Raw genomic sequence first — 17560 nt, forward strand, 5'->3', positions numbered from 1 at the left:
CCCGGCCCCGAGACAGCATCATTTTCTTCGCAGAGATTTTGTGGCTTTGCATAACTTGGCATTCCCTAATTTAACTGATACCATGATATTGATAGTTTTGTTTCCATAAGGAAGTACTAATTATTTTAAACATGTTTCCCAACTTTCAGGTATCATTTCACACAACTGGGAGGCATCAGCATCATATTTTGGGTGGGGGATGACCAGAATGATCTGCTTAACTGAATTATTCCTTATTGAATTATTCCTTGAAAGCAAACTAAACATTTTGGACAACATGTTGACTTACTTAAGCATATCACATGTTTCTTGGAAGTGATTTTCTTATCAGATTTTTCAGGAATTGAATTGTGAGAAATGGACAATATCCTCTTGAAAAAGTGTCCGTGTCTCTGTCCATTGTAGCATCCATAAAATTATCTCTTTATTTAAATGATGTTTTTGAAAATGTTGCTTTAATGTTTATAGAAAATAATTCAAAATCAGTAGTTTGTTCTTTGAGTTTTGGTTTTGTGAAGGTGCAAATAGGGACAATAATGAGATTTTTTTAAAGACCAAAAACCAACTAGCTGAAACTGACTCTGGAATTTTTTATTTCCCCTGAAAAAGAAATAGTCATTTTCTTCTCAGCAGTTTTGTGGCTTCTTTGATTTCAACCACATCTTCCTAGCTTTACCTTTTCCAGTTCCCTGATTTACCTGCCTTGATGAACATTTAGTACCTATTTTTGCATAACTTGTGGATACTTACTGCCTTACTTCCTGCCTTGGCACCCCTTCTTCCATCCCATGCCACCTGCAGGGCATGTGCTTGTCAGCCCTCAGATCCAGTAACCTAGCTCCAGTAGTGGGGTTCCTGGAACCAACCTCTACCCACACCATCTGTAGAGACCTGTGCTTCCTCCCCCACCCCCCACCTCCATGACAGATGCTTCACACTCCACTACTTCCATCACTGGCTGAGGCTATCACAAATTAATAGTGTGCCATATCAAAGCTGTAAGAATAGACCTGGAGTCATTGTAGATGATGGTTTTAAAAGCGTCATTGATAACATCCTAAGGAAAAATTTGACTTCCCGAAAGTGAGTAAGTGTGGCCCCTTCCTATGTGTCATCATTGCACTGGCCAGAATTTATTTGTAGGGAGTGTCAGCCAAGCACAGGTACTTGTTGGCTTCTCTTTGTGTCACGAATTCAAGTCAGTTTGAAGGGCATTAGTGTGCACAGCCGTAGGACAGTGGGGATGACAGGAGACACATTACCCATCCTGGATGTGTGGGGTGAGCCTCGAAGCCCTTCGGCTGCACTGAATTACCCTCAGGGCCTTGCAGGTACCAGCCGTCTCTTCTTTTTCCAGACCTTTCCACATGCCCTTCTCCTCTGCCTGGGACACTTTCTTCACCTTTTCTCCAGTGAGCCAACTTTTTCTCCTCCTTTAGGTCACAGCATTAGTAAGCATTTTCTTGAGGTAGCTTTCCTTGACTACCCACGACCGGGTTAGGATCCCCTCTGTACATGCTCATATTGTGCTGCCCCATTCTGAAACATGGCACATGGTACCATGATGGCAATTAGCTTGTCTTCCCCCTTGTTAGATTCTGAGCTCCTGCAAGATAGGAATCATCTCGCTTGCTGTTGTATCCCTAGCATCTAGGACTGTGCCTGTCTGACCAAAACTTATCAATATCATCATAAATGCAAGGGCTGATATTATCAAGCACTCACTATGTGCTATGCTATGTGCTTTGAGTTTTCTCATTAAGTTCTCACAACAACTTTAGAAATAGATATGATAATGAATTTTACAGAGGAGGAAATTGAGACTGATAGAAGTTAAGTAATTCCCTCAACACAACACCCCTAGGAAGCAGCAGAACTGGTATTTGTCTCTGGAGTCCTTGCTCATAATGGCTAGATTACACACAGTGATGAACAAATAAAGGATGTCTGCAGAGGCATCCGGCCAGAGCTCTGTGTGGGGCCAGCAGCTTCATGAATGATCCAAGGAGTTGGCATTAGCTGGCCAGAAATGGTGTTCCAGAGAGTCACTTTTTTTCTAGTCGTATAGGAGAGGTCAGCTCCAGATGCCAAGTTCTAATTACTGGCAGTTTTGTTTTCTCTAAGAGGTTTGGCATTTACTCTGGCTCATAGAACTTTAGAGGTCATGTGGTATAGTATACAGAACTCTGGTGTTAGAATTAGGGATTCGAGGCTTGGGATTACCCCACTGTCCCTTAAACACAGTGTTGATGTGAGTAGGTTGAGAGTGGTCTTTGTGAGCCCACTTCTCTGCACAGTATAGACAGGGAGTTGTAGTGGAAGTTAGAGGGAGTGTGTATAAAGCTGTCTTCCCAACTTGATGGCAGTTACTTACTGCTCTTAGGACGTTTTCTCTGGCATATTATTTCCTGTCATGGGGCACCTATTGGTGCTTAATAAAATAAGTGTACATGCAGGGTGATTTCTGGGCAGTTCTACTAACGATTTAAGATTTCAGAAAGTTACGCCTTCTACCCATACGTTAAAAGGGAAACATCTATTACAGTATCATAATATGGCCCTTGACATCATTTACTGGATTAAGCAACTGCATTATTTAATTCAGAAAAGGAAAAGCATGTAGGTTGTTTTCTTACTGCCTCCCCACCAACAGCAACATTATAGTAAGATCTTATTTTTCTTTCTTTCTGTTTGTTGTTGTTGTTTTAGAAACAATGTCGCAGTCTGTAGCCCAGGCTGGAATGTGGTAGCATGATCATAGCCCACTGCACCCTTGAACTCCTGGGCTCAAGTGATCCTCCTGCTTCAGCCTCCTGAGTAACTGGGACTACAGGTGTATGCTACCATGCCCAGCTAATTTTTGTATTTTTGTTGTAGAGATAGAGTCTCACTATATTGTCCAGGCTGGTCTCAAACTCCTGGCCTCAAGCAGTCCTCCTGCCTCAGTGCTGGGATTATAGGCATGAGCCACTGCATGCAGCCTTATTTTTCTATCTTACCTCTTTGAGAGTCTAAAGTAACTTAGAGGAAAATTCTGAAACTAGTTAAATCCAGGGCCTGCTGTGTACAGGGCAGAGAATTTAGTTTTTGTTTTGCAAAGACAGGCTGTAAACAAGTAAGTACAGAAAATCAGAGGATTTCCACTTGCAATAAGGATTAGGAGGGAAATAAACACAGTGAGGTGGGAAGAATAATTGTGTTTGGGTTGGTGTGAGAGTAGAAAAGGATGAGGAGTTGGACAAGATGGCAGCCGAAGTCTGAGCATGAGAAGGGGCGGGGATGGGAAATTGTGGGGAAGAGATAACAGTGAATGCAGGAGCTCAGAAGGGGAGCCTGCTGGACGTGTTCTTGGGGTGGCATCATGGCTGATACTGAGGGAGTTGAGAAATAACATTTTATTTTTTATTTTTTACTGCTGGTTTAGACTTAACTAACCAAATTAATGGCGCAAACAACTAAACACATTAGCAGAGACAGGCATGAATGAGAGAAGCAGCAGCTGGGGCCAGGTGCTGTACGGTTAAGGTAACGAGCTCACCTGCCTTCAGGGCCAGACCAGTACCTTGACTTAGTGAAGACAGTGTGGCCTTACTTTTGTTCAATTTTTAATAGAGCCGTAGGTGTAGAGAAATATTGCTCTGAGAAAAACAGCAAACACCATGATAAAATGGCAAGTGAGCAGTACAATGCCATGATGATGATGGCGAGTGACCTTTGACCTCAGAGAGACACAGTAGGGACTGGGAGCAGCTCAGAGCCTGCTGACCCTGACTGAAGGGGACAGCTGATGCTCAGTGCCAGCCAAACATTGCCATGTGGGATTGTGAGCTGTCTGTGCTAAATTTGCCAAGTTTTTCCAGAGAACCAGAAATCTGAATTTTTCTATGAAATTCCCAGATTTAAAAATGTTGGCTCAAACTTTAAAAAACCCTACAATGAATAGACAAAATGCATATGTGGACTTACAGTCTGAAACATCTGCTGGAAGCCCTTTTATATTATGATAAAGGGGGTTCAATGAAGTATGATACATGTGAACCATTTCCTTGTGCCTGGTACATAGCCAGTACTGAGGAGAAAAAGGTACTTATTATTCATTGCACTCTTGATGTGTTTAAGTTGTTTTCACCGTTAATTTATTTAATGAACTCTCAATCCATATTAAAGATAAGTATTATCCTAGTTTAATTCAAGTAATTAAAGTAATGAATGATTTTTTTTTTCTGTTTGCATATTGGTTAGTAGTTTGCCCTATTAGTTTGGTTAATTCTATGTTTGTGTTACATGAGCAAACATTAATTTTGTGTAATTCATGCAAAATTAGTGAGGAACAAAGGATGCACGTTTTAAATCCTGTTCTTGTTTACTGTCCATTTCCATTGCTGGGCAGTCGTTGCTTCCCTCACTTGTCCTGGTGCTTTCACTCATTTAGGTCTTGAGACCTCCTAGCCAGTGTTAGCTGCATGTGCAAGTGGGAAGGACCTTTGGCAAAAATGCCATTCAGAACCAGGAAAAGGATGATGGGGAATGCAGTCTTACGACGTGATGTCGCATTTAGAAGGTTTTCATCAGTTTTAATGAAATACAAATGTGCCCAAAGTAAGTTATTTTTTCCCCCAGGGAAAAAAAATCTTCATTTAGTATGGTCTAACTCATGCAGTTTTGTATTACAGGAATCATGTTTGGTGTGTTGCAATCCCTTGGCAATTGTCTTGGGGAATTTTATTCAGCACAAGCATCTCTGACGGTTCTGGCATCAAGTTGGGTTAATTACTTGTTCATGTACTTTTTGGTCTTTGTGTTAAAATTCTGAAGCATCGTGGAGAGGAACACTGGGAGTAACAAAATATATTTGAATATTTCTAATAGATTAAAGGCTTATAAAAAAATCTTTTTCCCCCCAAGGGTTTTTTTTTTATTTGCATTGTTTTCAAATGAGATCATTTTGTATCAACATGAAGCTAGGAACTTGAAAATAGACTTTTTTGTGTGTGAAAAATCTTATCTGTAAATACAAGTTTTTAATTGATCAATATTTCTCTCAATTTTGGTTACAGATCATGGAGGAAACAAATACGCAGATTGCTTGGCCGTCAAAACTGAAGATTGGAGCCAAATCCAAGAAAGGTAAATTGTGAGAGAGCGAGAAATAGGTGGTTTTGATAACTGAGATTATGGAATCACTGCAGGTTTGCTGGGGAGAAAACTAACCTTTATTCTTAACACTTTTGTCCCAAAATATTTGTTAAGTAGAAGTCTTTCAGGAGGATTTTCGTGATTAAAAATAATATATAGTTTTTATCCAACAACAGAAAAATATTAACTATTAACATTATGATAGAAATGTAAAAAGATACAGCAACCTGTGATTTCAAGGGTGCTCATTCGATTGATATCATGAGTCATGGTAACTCTTCACATGTTTTTAACACATAAATTTCTATTGTTTGTATTTCAGAGTTCTTTTTTGTGTACTACACAGGTTTAATAGCTGCTTTTTTTTTTTCCTTCCAGTATGATATGAACTTTAGATTTCAGGTCTCGAGTGCTGCTTGTCTTCATCTGTCAGACAGCAAAGAACCCATTAGATTTCCCTTTTAGGCTGAGTGTTTCCCTTGCCTGGTTTTACCCTATGGGACACTACTCAATATATAGATGTTCAGAAATGAAAATAAAGGCCTCCTTAGTTTTCTCCCTGGATAACGTAGTATTTTCAAATGTGACCTGCTAGTATGTATTTTTATGGATAGTTTTTAAAATATGACCTTAGTCTCAACAAACTTTGTTGAGTATATTTCATTAGAAGAATACAGATGCGTGTAGTTGTCAGGATATAATGACAAATACCATCAAACAATTAAAAAATAATTGCAGTCTGAACATTATCCATCATGGTCTGGCTTTCTTATTGTTGCTGTTTAGTTTCGTATTTGCTGCCCCTTCTCCCCATGATTTACTGCTAAATGATAACATTGCAGGATTTCTCAGTTTCCTTTCTTACTTCAGTCCAGTTTGCCTTCTTTTAATTGCATTTCGTTAGAGTTAACTCATCACATGGAATAAAAATTATTTTAGTTATTTAGTGAGTGTTGTTAACTGGACTTGAATTGACAGGAATCCTATAGAAAATCCTATCTTATTACTTTCTGTTGTTGTTGTTTTGAGACAGGGTCTCACTCTGTCACCCAGGCTGGAGTGCAGTGGCATGATCATGGCTGACTGCAGCCTTACCCTCCCAGGCTCAAGCCATCCTCCCACCACAGACTCAAGTGGCTGGGACTGTAGGCACGCACCACCATGCTTGGTGAATGTTTGCATTTTTTGTAGAGACGGAGTTTCACTATGTGTTGCTCAGGCTGGTCTTAAACTCCTGAGTTCAAGCAACTCTCCTGCCTTGATCTTTCAAAGTGTTGGCATTACAGGTGTGAGCCACCGCACCCAGCCTTGTTACCTTTTTAATTGTTATCATGGGCAGCAAGGAATTGGGAACTTATATGCTAAACAATCATAAGAAGACATGGTGAATTTGCAAGTGCAATTCTGTATCTTTGTATAAACCTGTATTTCTCAAGTGCTGTAGAATGTATTCTTAATTAATCTTCAATAATTTTTGTGGTATGTTGGAATGTTTTGTACTCATTATGCAGAAGAAGAAACTGCCGTTCATGGATTATCTAGCTATTTGCAGCATTTAAAAATTTCTGTCCTACTACTTGAGTAAATTGGAACTTGAATGTAGACTAAATATTCTTTCCCTATTGTCAGGCATTTTTACTTAAAGAATAAAATTAGCTTTATTACTAGCCTAATAAAAATGCAACTTAATCAGTCTCCGAAGAAAATCCCCAAGGAAACGTGAACATTAAAACAATTTCAGATAACTTTTTATGTCTTATTCTCTTGCAGTATCCATGCTGCTGTTTTCCTCTGCCCTATGCCATTATCCTGAGAAACTGAGAACTGATTAGTTTTTGTTCAAAATGTGATGACAACATTAGACATTTCAGAAAATACGGAGATGAATAGATTTTATTCATTAGTTTCTTGTCATTGGCACTTAACCCATTCAGAATGGCCAACTATATTGCACATTTTGATTATATATTTTGCTTTGGAATTAAGAATATTTCAGCAGTACATTCTACGGCATTTGACATAATTTCCACATGGTTAAAATTAACCTTTGGAATTGTGCCTAAGAATTGATCCCTTCAGGCCTGGATCTACAGGCATCATTTTATTTTGTATTATTCATTAAGTGTTATGGATGTATATACTACTATATGATGCACAGAATGCACTTAAAGAGAACATGGAAGAGAGAGAATCAGAAGTTTGCCTCAGAGGAATTTACTGTTCAGAATTTACTTGAGTTGTTCTTATCATTTAAGCACACAGCTGCTGAATCAGTTCTTGGCTAATATCCCTGGTATGTGTATACCTATATTATTTTTTAAATGATGCACTTCAGAGATGAAATTTGTATTTAATACAAATTTGTATTTAATACATGTGAATTGAAAATGGCAGGAGGTATGTTAGAAGGTAATTATTTGCTCTTTCATCTGATGTGGCCGTTCCTTCTCACCCCCATGAGTGTTGTAGAGGAAGGAATTGTTGGTATTTAATGCTTTTTCATTCCAGACTATTATTATTCAGGAGACCCAAGAATATAAATGTATTTAGGGACCCATGCCATGTTTTGGGTGATAATTACATTGAAAATCCCATGGTGATGTGAAACTTTGGAATACACACATAATCCCCAGGCTGTGCTAGAGAGACAGTACAGCCATAGGTTTGTGTTGCATGTCACTTTTGAGTTTCTAAAATGTGTGTTGGCTAAATATTTGAGCCTAGACAAACATTTTTCATAGCCACTGTTACCAGTTTGCCCCCTTCTTTACCTTACTGGAATTTAGTCCTGTGTTTCCTAAATTAGCCTCGATAGCTCTGTCTAAACTTTATTTTTTGAGCCATTAATCCTATATCCAGAGCTGCTGTTTGAGTGGCCGTACGGCTCACTTGCTTGAAGAGCTGGTAGGAAGCTGCCTGGCAAGAAAAGCAGCCAACAGCCTGAATTTGCCATCAGTTAGCGAATTCAGATTCTTCTCCTTTAAAGATGCTGGCTCAGTAGTTCTGAGGCTGGTACTGGGAGCTGCTATATTTAACAAGTTTCACTGCTTGTTCTTATGGTCAGGCTGACATTTGTGAGGAAACACAAATCTCACTATCTGACATGGAAATATGATTTAGTCACTAAGAAGACCACGTGTTCTGAAGGCAGTGGGTAACCACTACTGAGAAACAGGCAGAGTCCTTCTACAGTCACTTCTGGATAATGCCCATCTTGGCATCTATAGAACTACATTTTTATGGATGCATTAATTTCATTGTTCTATCATCTTTGTAGTCAGTTAACGTGGATTAGTTTAGAGTGATGACAACCTCATTGTTCTGTGCCTGTGCTAAATGTTGGATAAAAGACCATCTAGTTTTTGTCCATTCCCTTCCCTCCTCCCTTTCTTCTCTCACTTTTCTTACCTTTCACTCCCCCTTCATTCTTCTGTGACTGTATTCTAGATGGAATGTAGTGGGGGAAAGAGTAATAGAAATATTTTCATGTGCACAGGGCATTTTAGGTAAGTGCATGTTTTGTAATATAAACTAAGGAACTATAGAATTATTTATTTAAACTTTTTTAAATTTTAGATTCAGGGGTACATGTGCATGTGTTTTTACATGGGTTTATTGCATACTGGTGGAGATTGGGCTTTTAGTGTTATTGTTACACAGATAGTGAACATTGTACCCAATTGGTAATTTTTCAAGGCCTTGCCCTAGAATTTTTTAAAACATCTCTAGAGTATTGGAAATTATTGGAAGGTTGAATCTGCATTAGAGCTGGAGAGAACTGAGCATTTAGGGTTCAGTATAATGGACCCTAAATCAGTGAATGTAGAATTGTCTTAAAGAGGGTCACAATTAAGAAAAACAAAGCATTATTTGGTATTTCTTCTGTATAATGTAAATTTATTTTAAGTGGATAAAAAATCTAACTGGTTCCAACTCTTAGAGTGAGAATACTAGAGTAGTCTCCTTTACATTGAAAAATTTGAGGTTTGTGCCTGTGAAATCAGTATTTAAGGATTAAGGTGTTTAATACCATACACCCTTACCAACAGAATAACTTCAAGCACTCATTAAAATTTTTAACATGCTATTCTGAATCATAGCCTTAGTATTTTAAAATAAATGCAGCTTCATTAAAGTACAAATTGCATTCTTAACAAATTTGATTGTTTTGCCAAATAGAAGTCCTGCCAGATCTGCTTTAAGAAATAGATAAAAATGATTTGTAATGAGAATTTATCACACTGGTATATTGTGTTGTGAGCTTCATGATGCTAGATAAGTTTGTTTTCTTAAACAGGTAAACATTTTTCTCACAGTCTTCTTTTGCTCTTAGTCTGCTTATCAGTCTCTTCTTAGACTGGCGAAGGTAAACGGTAAATGATATGGTTTGGCTCTGGGTCCCCACCCAGATCTCATCTCGAATTGTAATCCCCTTTATCCCCATGTGTCAAGGGAGCGATCTGGTGGGAGGTGATTGGATCATGGGGGTGGTTAATTCCACGCTGTTCTCATGATAGTGAATGAGTTCTCACAAGATCTGATGAGTTTAAAACTGTTGACAGTTCTTCCTTCCCACGCTGTCTGTCCCCTGCCGCCATGTAAGATGTGCCTGCTTTCCCTTCACCATGATTGTAAGTTTCCTGAGGCCTCCCCAGGCATGCAGAACTGTGGGTCAATTAAAGCTCTTTCCTTTATAAATTACCCAGTCTCAGCTGTTTCTTTATTGCACTATGAAAACAGACTAAAACAGTGAGTAAAAAATTGTTTAAAGTTTTTAAGCCAAATTTCAAATAACTGAGGTCAGCATGAATGAAGGTTTATTGCCGAGTTCAACCAAGTGATAGGAACTAATCCCTGCAAGTTGCATGATGACTTAGAAAACCCCAGGACTAGCAGGAATGAGAGGCATTGACTAGGTTGCTTGATGTTTCCTGGTTTGGAGGCAATTTGGCACCATATTTAACTATTCTCTTCCTCCCAGAATCAACAAAAGAATCTGTAGAATTCCATGAGTTTTTATTGTTTTTGGTTACATTTTATCAGAACAAGTAGATATCTAATAGAAAATGTTAGCATGAGAAAAATAGTAGACAGTTCATTTTGTTTTTTCCAAAAGAAAATGTTTTGTTGAGTATGCTTACACTTTTTTTGGGTGTTCATAGTGAACTAGTTAGTTGAGGGCTTTAACATAGTTGCACGTAAAGGGCTGAGGGCAGGGAAAATGCATGACAGGGCATGGCATGCTGGACCAAAGTGTTTCCAATGGTGGGTTGCAGCCTATTCGTGTGTCAGGTGTTAGGTTAGTGGGTCGCAGCCAGTAGTAAAATAACCCAACTAGGTTAAAAAAAATAGAGTGTGAGGGCATTGTTTGTTATTAAATTACTTTTATTTTGTATTTTTTGAGACAGAATCTCACTCTGTCACCCAGGCTGGAGCGAAGTAGTACAATTTCACCTCACTGCAACCTCTGCCTCCCGGGTTCAAGCAGTTCTCCTGCCTCAGCCTCCTCAGTAGCTGGGACTACAGGCACACACTACCACGCCCAGCTAATTATTATTATTATTATTTTTTGAGATGGAGTTTTGCTCTTGTTGCCCAGGCTGGAGTGCAATGGCGCAATCTCGGCTCACTGCAACCTCCACCTCCCGGGTTCAAGCGATTGTCCTGGCTCAGCCTCCCGAGTAGCTGGGATTACAAGGCACCCACCACCACGCCCGGCTAATTTTGTATTTTTAGTAGAGACAGGGTTTCTGCATGTTGATCAGACTGGTCTCAAACTCCCGACCTCAGGTATTCCACCCGCTTCGGCCTCCCAAACTGCTGGGATTACAGGCATGAGCCACCGCACCTAGCCAGCTAATTATTTTTTTTTGTATTTTTAGTAGAGACAGGGTTTCACCGTGTTGGCCAGGCTGGTCTTGAAATCCTGACCTCAAGTGATCCGCCCGCTGTGGCCTCCCAAAGTGCTGGGATTACAGGTGTGAGCCACCATGCCTGGCCAATATTTAATTGATTTACATATTTATAGAGTACAGTATGATACTTCAAAACATGTATACCAGATGTAATGCTCCAAGTGAAGCAGTGTCATTGTCTGGGGTAAATTCCTGAGGTTCGTTGCCTCATGCCAAGGAAATCAAGGACACGGACACACATAGAGTGAAGTTAACAGTGGAGTTTTAATAGGCAAAAGAAAGAGAAAGGAGAATAGCTCCCTCTCCTGCGAGAGAGAGGGGTGCCCAAGTGGAACTTCCAGCCTGCAGTAGAGTGCACAGGATTTTATAGACAGGCTTGAAGAGATGGTGTCTGATTTACATAGGGCCCAAAGATTGGTTGGACCAGGTGTGACATAGCACGTGAAGAAGCTGGCCACCTGACCCTAATCTTTTATTATGCAAATGGGGTATCTGCTTGGCCTGTGCCATGTTGCTTGCTCCTTACTGTGCACGTGGTTGACAAGGAAAGGGGAAGATGGAGCTGCCATGTTGAACCTACCTAGCCCCCAGGTGGTCTTTTCCTGGTGGCACAGCTGCCGGCGTTCACCTATGCAAGCTTCCAGCTTGCTTGTCTATGTTTGCAGCTCGATTTTACTGGCTACTCTTTGTTAGACAAGAAAATGATTTGGGGGCTGCTTTCATGAAAAGGAAAATCTTACTGAGGACTTCCTTACCCTCACTATCTGCCTAAGTAGTTTTCCCTTAACTCCTATATCATGAGCAGGGTCATTAACATATCCATCACCTCCAACATTTATTATTTTTTGTGTTGGGAACATTAAAATCCTCTTCTAGCTATTTGAAAATATATAATAAATTATATTTAACTGTAGTAACCCTACAGTGCTATAGAACACTAGGACTTATTATTCCAATCTAGATCTTTCCTTTGTATCAGTTATCCAACCTTTCCCTATACCACCCTCCCGCACCACAGCTTTCCCAGCCTCTAGTAATCATTGTTCTGTTCTCTACTTCTGTGAGAGCAACTTTTTTCTCTTTCACATATGAGTGAGAACATGCAGTATTTGTCTTTCTGTACCTGGCTTATTTCAGTAGGGTATTTTGTTTTTGTTTTTGTTTTTGTTTTTGTTTTTGTTTTGTTTTGTTTTGTTTTTGAGGTGGAGTCTCACTCTGTCACCAGGCTGGAATGCAGTGGTGCGATCTCGGCTCACTGCAAGCTCCACCTCCTGGGTTCACGCCTTTCTCCTGGCTCAGCCTCCTGAGTAGCTGGGAGTACAGGCACCCGCTACCGTGCCCGGCTAGTTTTCTTGTATTTTTTAGTAGAGATGGGATTTCACTGTGTTAGCTAGGATGGTCTTGATCTCCTGACCTCATGATCTGCCCGTCTCGGCCTCCCGAAGTGCTGGGATTACAGGCGTGAGCCACCGCGCCTGGCCAGTAAGCGTATTGTTTAGTAAAACTTTTATATGCATCTCTGTTTATGTGCAAACATACACCTGTGCACAAATACGTTAGTAGGTCTTGATATAAAATGGATGATAATGAAAGGTTGTAGAACACGGTGCTCGGTGGTCAGCTCTCCAAAGGGTAAGGAACCTGTGGATTTTGTGAATCACTGCATCCCTAACACTGTAACCAGTTGATAGCTGGCACTCAGTAAGTGTTTGTAGATTGAGCCCTCAACTCAATCGTGGAAACAGTGGAACCACTAATACGGATGGGAATGTATATCCCTAAGGTGTGTCATGTAGGAACAAGATTTAGAATTATTGCCTTCCCATGTGAGTGATAATCACTGTTATGAAAATTATCCACACTGATATCTTCCCTATAGACCCCTTAAGTAAAAAAATGTGGGACATGATTGTGACTAAACCTTCTTTAGTGGTTCTGAATAGTCCTAATGATGACTGCCTCCACAAATGAGGGAAGTGGAAGGAAACTTAGGGACAACGACCTGACCATTGTCATTCACAGGACACCTGAATGAATGAAACTCTGGTGCCATTCTCAGTAGGCTTTTAAATGAGACTTAACAAGACACAGCCTCCTGGTAGACCTCCAGACTATAGTTGTTTTGTTTGTGGTTATTTTAATTAGTATTTATTTACATAATTAGCAATTATGTAAGTGGATCCTACCATTTGTTGAAACCCATTGAGGTCAGGCACTATGTTAAATATTTTATGTAGATATTCTTTTCAAATTTTCGGAGCAACTCTATGAGTGAGGTGGTAGTATTTTCATTTTTCAGATGAAGAAACTAAAGCTGGTAAAGATAGATTAACTTGCCCATGGTTTTCCAGTTGGTAAGTAGCAGACCTCAAACCCAAATTCAGGTCTGTTTGTTTCCAGAACTCCAAATCACTGTACTCAAATGCCCTTTCATACCCATACATGAGTGAGAAAATTCCTTTCATGGTGCTTTTCCCTATTCCAGGAAGTTTCATAATGTATAATAATATCTCTTCAGCAACCATTGCCAAGATTAGCTGATGATACTCAGTCCAATTTCATAATGTCTCAGTCCTTGGAGATTACAGAGATTTGAAGGTAGGCTGAGGTTAGCATGTCTTATAGACAACACCTCTTTTTTCAGGGGAAATTGGATTTTACAGTTTAAAAAGACAAAACCACTCAAAGGTGTGTACATTTTTGAAAAGTGCTTGCCTCTGAATTTTACCTTGATATTTCATGCCATGTGTTATTTCCTTAGGCAGAGACTTTTTGATATGTCATTAATTTAAATAACTTTGAAAAAATGAGTTTGGAAGGAAAATAAGCCCAGAATATGTTATAAATTGCTTGTTGTGTTGGTTTTCTTTTATGTGTATATGTGTGTGTGTGGTTTTCTCTGTATGTGTGGTTTAAATATTTGAAAATACGTTTGTAACATACCTGAGGACCTTTGTATTTCTTCTGGGTAGAAAAATGTGTGGTTTTGTTGTTGTTGTTGTTCTTGTTTTTGAGACAGGGACTTGCTCCTTTGCCCAGGCTGGAGTGCAGTGGCGTGATCATAGCTCAGTGCAGCCTTGGCCTCCATGGCTCAAGTGATCCTCTCGCCTCAGCCTCCCAAGTAGCTGGTACTACAGGTGCAAGCCACCACACCTGGCTAATGTTTAAATTTTTGTGGAGATGGGGTCTCGCTGCATTACCCAGGCTGGTCTCAAACTCCTGGGCTCAAGCTATCCTCCCTCCTCAGCCTCCCAAAGTATTGGGATTACAGGCATGAACCTCTGTGCCTAACCAGAATATTTTGTACTTAAAACTTTGGTATATATTATTAAGATCATCACTTGGTGAATGCTAATTGAGGGCCCAAAGTAGAAATTCACCCCAAGAGTTGAGTAAGTTGTATGCAATGTACTATTAATCACTGGCTAGAGAGAGCATGGTCTAAATAGGACCACTCAGAGGAGAACAGAGACCTGGACCATTCCAGTTCTTGAAGATTCCAGTATACTTAAACAATAAAAAGTTTATAAAAAGACTGTATTTTTAAATATTCAATTTTTCAGTGCGTATCTTTCTACATGAATAACTGTATTTGTAGATACTGCCAAATATGCACATTTGAGATCCTTTTTGAATACATATTTTCTCACACTCACACACAGTGCACACATCATTTTACAGGTGAGACAGCTCATGTTCGGTGACCTATTAGCAAGACTGAGGACCTGAGCTTGGGTTCATTTCTTGATCTCCAGCTAGTTCTGCCTTCTTCTCTTCTGAAGGCCCCAGGTATTGGCTTGTTTTCTTATCTTATAACTGCTGCAAACTAGCCGTTCTTTCCAGTCTTTTTTCTCTCTCTCCTGTACCAGGGTCAGAGAGGAAAATGGTCTCAGCTTTTCAGTTATCTTCTCAAGCCTAAATAAGCAAATATATCTGGTAGTTTTCTTTCTTTTCTTTTTTTTTTTTTGAAAAGATATTTTCCCGTAACTTAGAAAGGAAACAAATTTTCAGTGGAATAGAGAGGTGAGAAAGTAAGTAAAAAAGTGAAAACATCAACAGAAAGACAAGCCAGAGATGGAGAGAAAATATTTGCAAAAGACACATCTGATGGAGAACTTTTACTCAAAAATATACAAAGAACTTTTAAAACCTAACAATAAGAAAACAACCTGTTTTTAAAAGTGGATCAAAGGTCTTAACAGACACCTCACCAGAGAAGATATACAGATGGCAAATAAGCATGTGAAAGAGCCTCAACATCATGTATCATTAGAGTTGCAAATTAGAACAGTGAGATATCCCTACTTACCTGTTAGAATGGTTGAAATCCCAAACACTGACACCACCAAATGCTGGTGAGGATGTGGAGCCGTAGGAACTCTCATTCATTCTTGGTGAGAATGCAAACTGGTACAGCTACTTTGGAAGGTGGTTTTGCAGTTTCTTGTAGAATTAAACATGCTGTTACCGTATGATGCAGCTGTCTCACTCCTTAGCATTTACCCAGGGGAGTTGAAAACTTACGTCTGCACAAAAACCTGCACATGGAACAGATGGTTATAGCAGCTTTATTCGTAATTATCAAAACTCGGAAACAACCAAGATGTCCTTCAGTAGGTGAATGAATAAATGTGGTACATTGACACAATGAAATATTATTCAGTGCTAAAAAGATATGAGCTATCAAACTGTGAAAGGGCATGGAGGATTCTGTTTTCAATCTAAGTGAAAAAAGCCAGTCTGGAAAGGCTGCATACTTTATGATTTCAACTCTACGTCATTGTAGAAAAAGCAAAACTTTGGTGACAGTAAAAAGATCAGTGATTATCAGGGACTTAGTGGGAGGGAAAACAGAGCACAGAGCATTCGTAGGGCAGTGAAATTATTCTGTATAATTTACAGTGGTGAATATACGTCATTATACATTTGTCAAGCCCATAGAACAGGTTTTGAAGTTGATGTGATGTTGACAGTACGCGGGGAGGCTGTGCCCATGTATAGAAAGCGGCATGTGGGAATTCTCTGTACTTTCCACTTGATTTTGCTGTGAGCCAGAAACTGCCCTGAAAAATAAAGTCTATATTTAAAACAATAGTCACAGATACTGGACACAGCATTTGTATCAGCATTTTAAAATATACTGTATGCAAAGATAATATTGTATGATCAAGAATAACTCCTTAATGTATACATTTAAAAGCACCACAAAATCTCTTAAGAAACAATCAAAAATTTTATAAAATTTTAAAAACGGAAAGTGAGGAAAATGTCTGAATTAAACAATAAAACACACTCAGTTATTCAACACCAGGTGATGACTGGACCGCGTCTGGATTTTTCTTAGCTTGCGTGACTCTGTGACTACTGCTCTCTGCTTTCTTGGGCTCTTTCTCCCTCAATCTTCCTGTTTCCAGAACAGATGTTTTATGTCCTCCTGCCTATAGTGATGTCCTAGGATCCCTTCTATCTGCAGTTCTTTTCTTACCTGTTAAACTGTATGAGGAGGAAAGGAGAAAATATTGATTATTTGTTTTGTAATAGACTTTATAATAGTTGCCTGTTGTAATCTCTTTTAGTCCTTACAATAACCCACATGAAGGAGTGTTATTGTCCCCATTATATATATTAATAACTAATGTGAAAGATGATATAATTTGTTGAAGGCCACTAAATTGTAAGTGATGTAGTTTGGATATAAACCTTGGTTTCAAAATTCGAGACACGGTAATCTTGTCCGTTCTGTAAGAAGCAAGCACATAAGTGCTAATGATGAGTGGTCACACACGAAAATAAAGATTTACTAACACATTTATTTAAGAAAACTCAGACTTAAACTACATTTGGTTCTTAAATATCTTCTTCAAAAAGAAAGGCATTCTTGGGTAATTCCTTTCCTGACTTTTAGAAGTGTGCTGGATGTCGTCTTTTAAAAATGTTCAGCTTACATTTATTTTTATTATTGTTGTTCTTCATGGTACCTTTCTTTCCTTTACTCCTTTTTTGAGACCCATTAAGGATTTTACTGGGATTTATAAACTTTCTTCTGGAATGGTGGTTCTCCACCTGAGGTGATTTTATTCCACATGGATCATGTGGCAATATCTGGAGACATTTTTCGTTGTTACAGCTGGGAGAGGGTGCTACTGGCATCTAGAGGGTAGAGCCGAGGGATGTTGCTAAACATCCGACCCTGCAGAAGACAGCCCCCTCAACACAAAATCATCTAGCACAAAATGCCAGTAGCTCAAGGTTGAGAAATGCTGAACTAGAGGAGTGGGCTTATTATCAGGATAGCATAGCACTGGATTCCCATTAGAATCCATGGTGTCTTCATAACACTGGATTCCCATTAGAACAGTTCATGCAGCCTGGTGCCTCAATTACCTGGCTTCCTTTTTTGTAGCATTCGCATTAGAATATAGTTTAATGTGACTACAGAAGGAAGAAAAGACATATGTAACAAAATAGGTGAACTAACAGAATTTTGGTAAAAGAGATAAAACACAGTA

The 17560-nt window shown here is 39.3% G+C and overlaps 1 protein-coding gene across 1 annotated transcript in view; it reads left to right on the plus strand.

Moving 5' to 3' along the window:
* BICC1 (BicC family RNA binding protein 1) overlaps positions 1 to 17560 on the plus strand; it is a 368778-nt gene that overhangs the window by 216485 nt on the left and 134733 nt on the right. The window contains exon 3 of the mRNA XM_011990352.1: positions 5058 to 5127. Within this exon, the coding sequence (XP_011845742.1) occupies positions 5058 to 5127 (70 nt within the window). The remainder of the gene's footprint in view (positions 1 to 5057; positions 5128 to 17560) is intronic.

The sequence above is a fragment of the Mandrillus leucophaeus genome, unplaced genomic scaffold (assembly GCF_000951045.1).
Source record: "Mandrillus leucophaeus isolate KB7577 unplaced genomic scaffold, Mleu.le_1.0 Scaffold378, whole genome shotgun sequence".
Classification (NCBI taxonomy): domain Eukaryota; kingdom Metazoa; phylum Chordata; class Mammalia; order Primates; family Cercopithecidae; genus Mandrillus; species Mandrillus leucophaeus.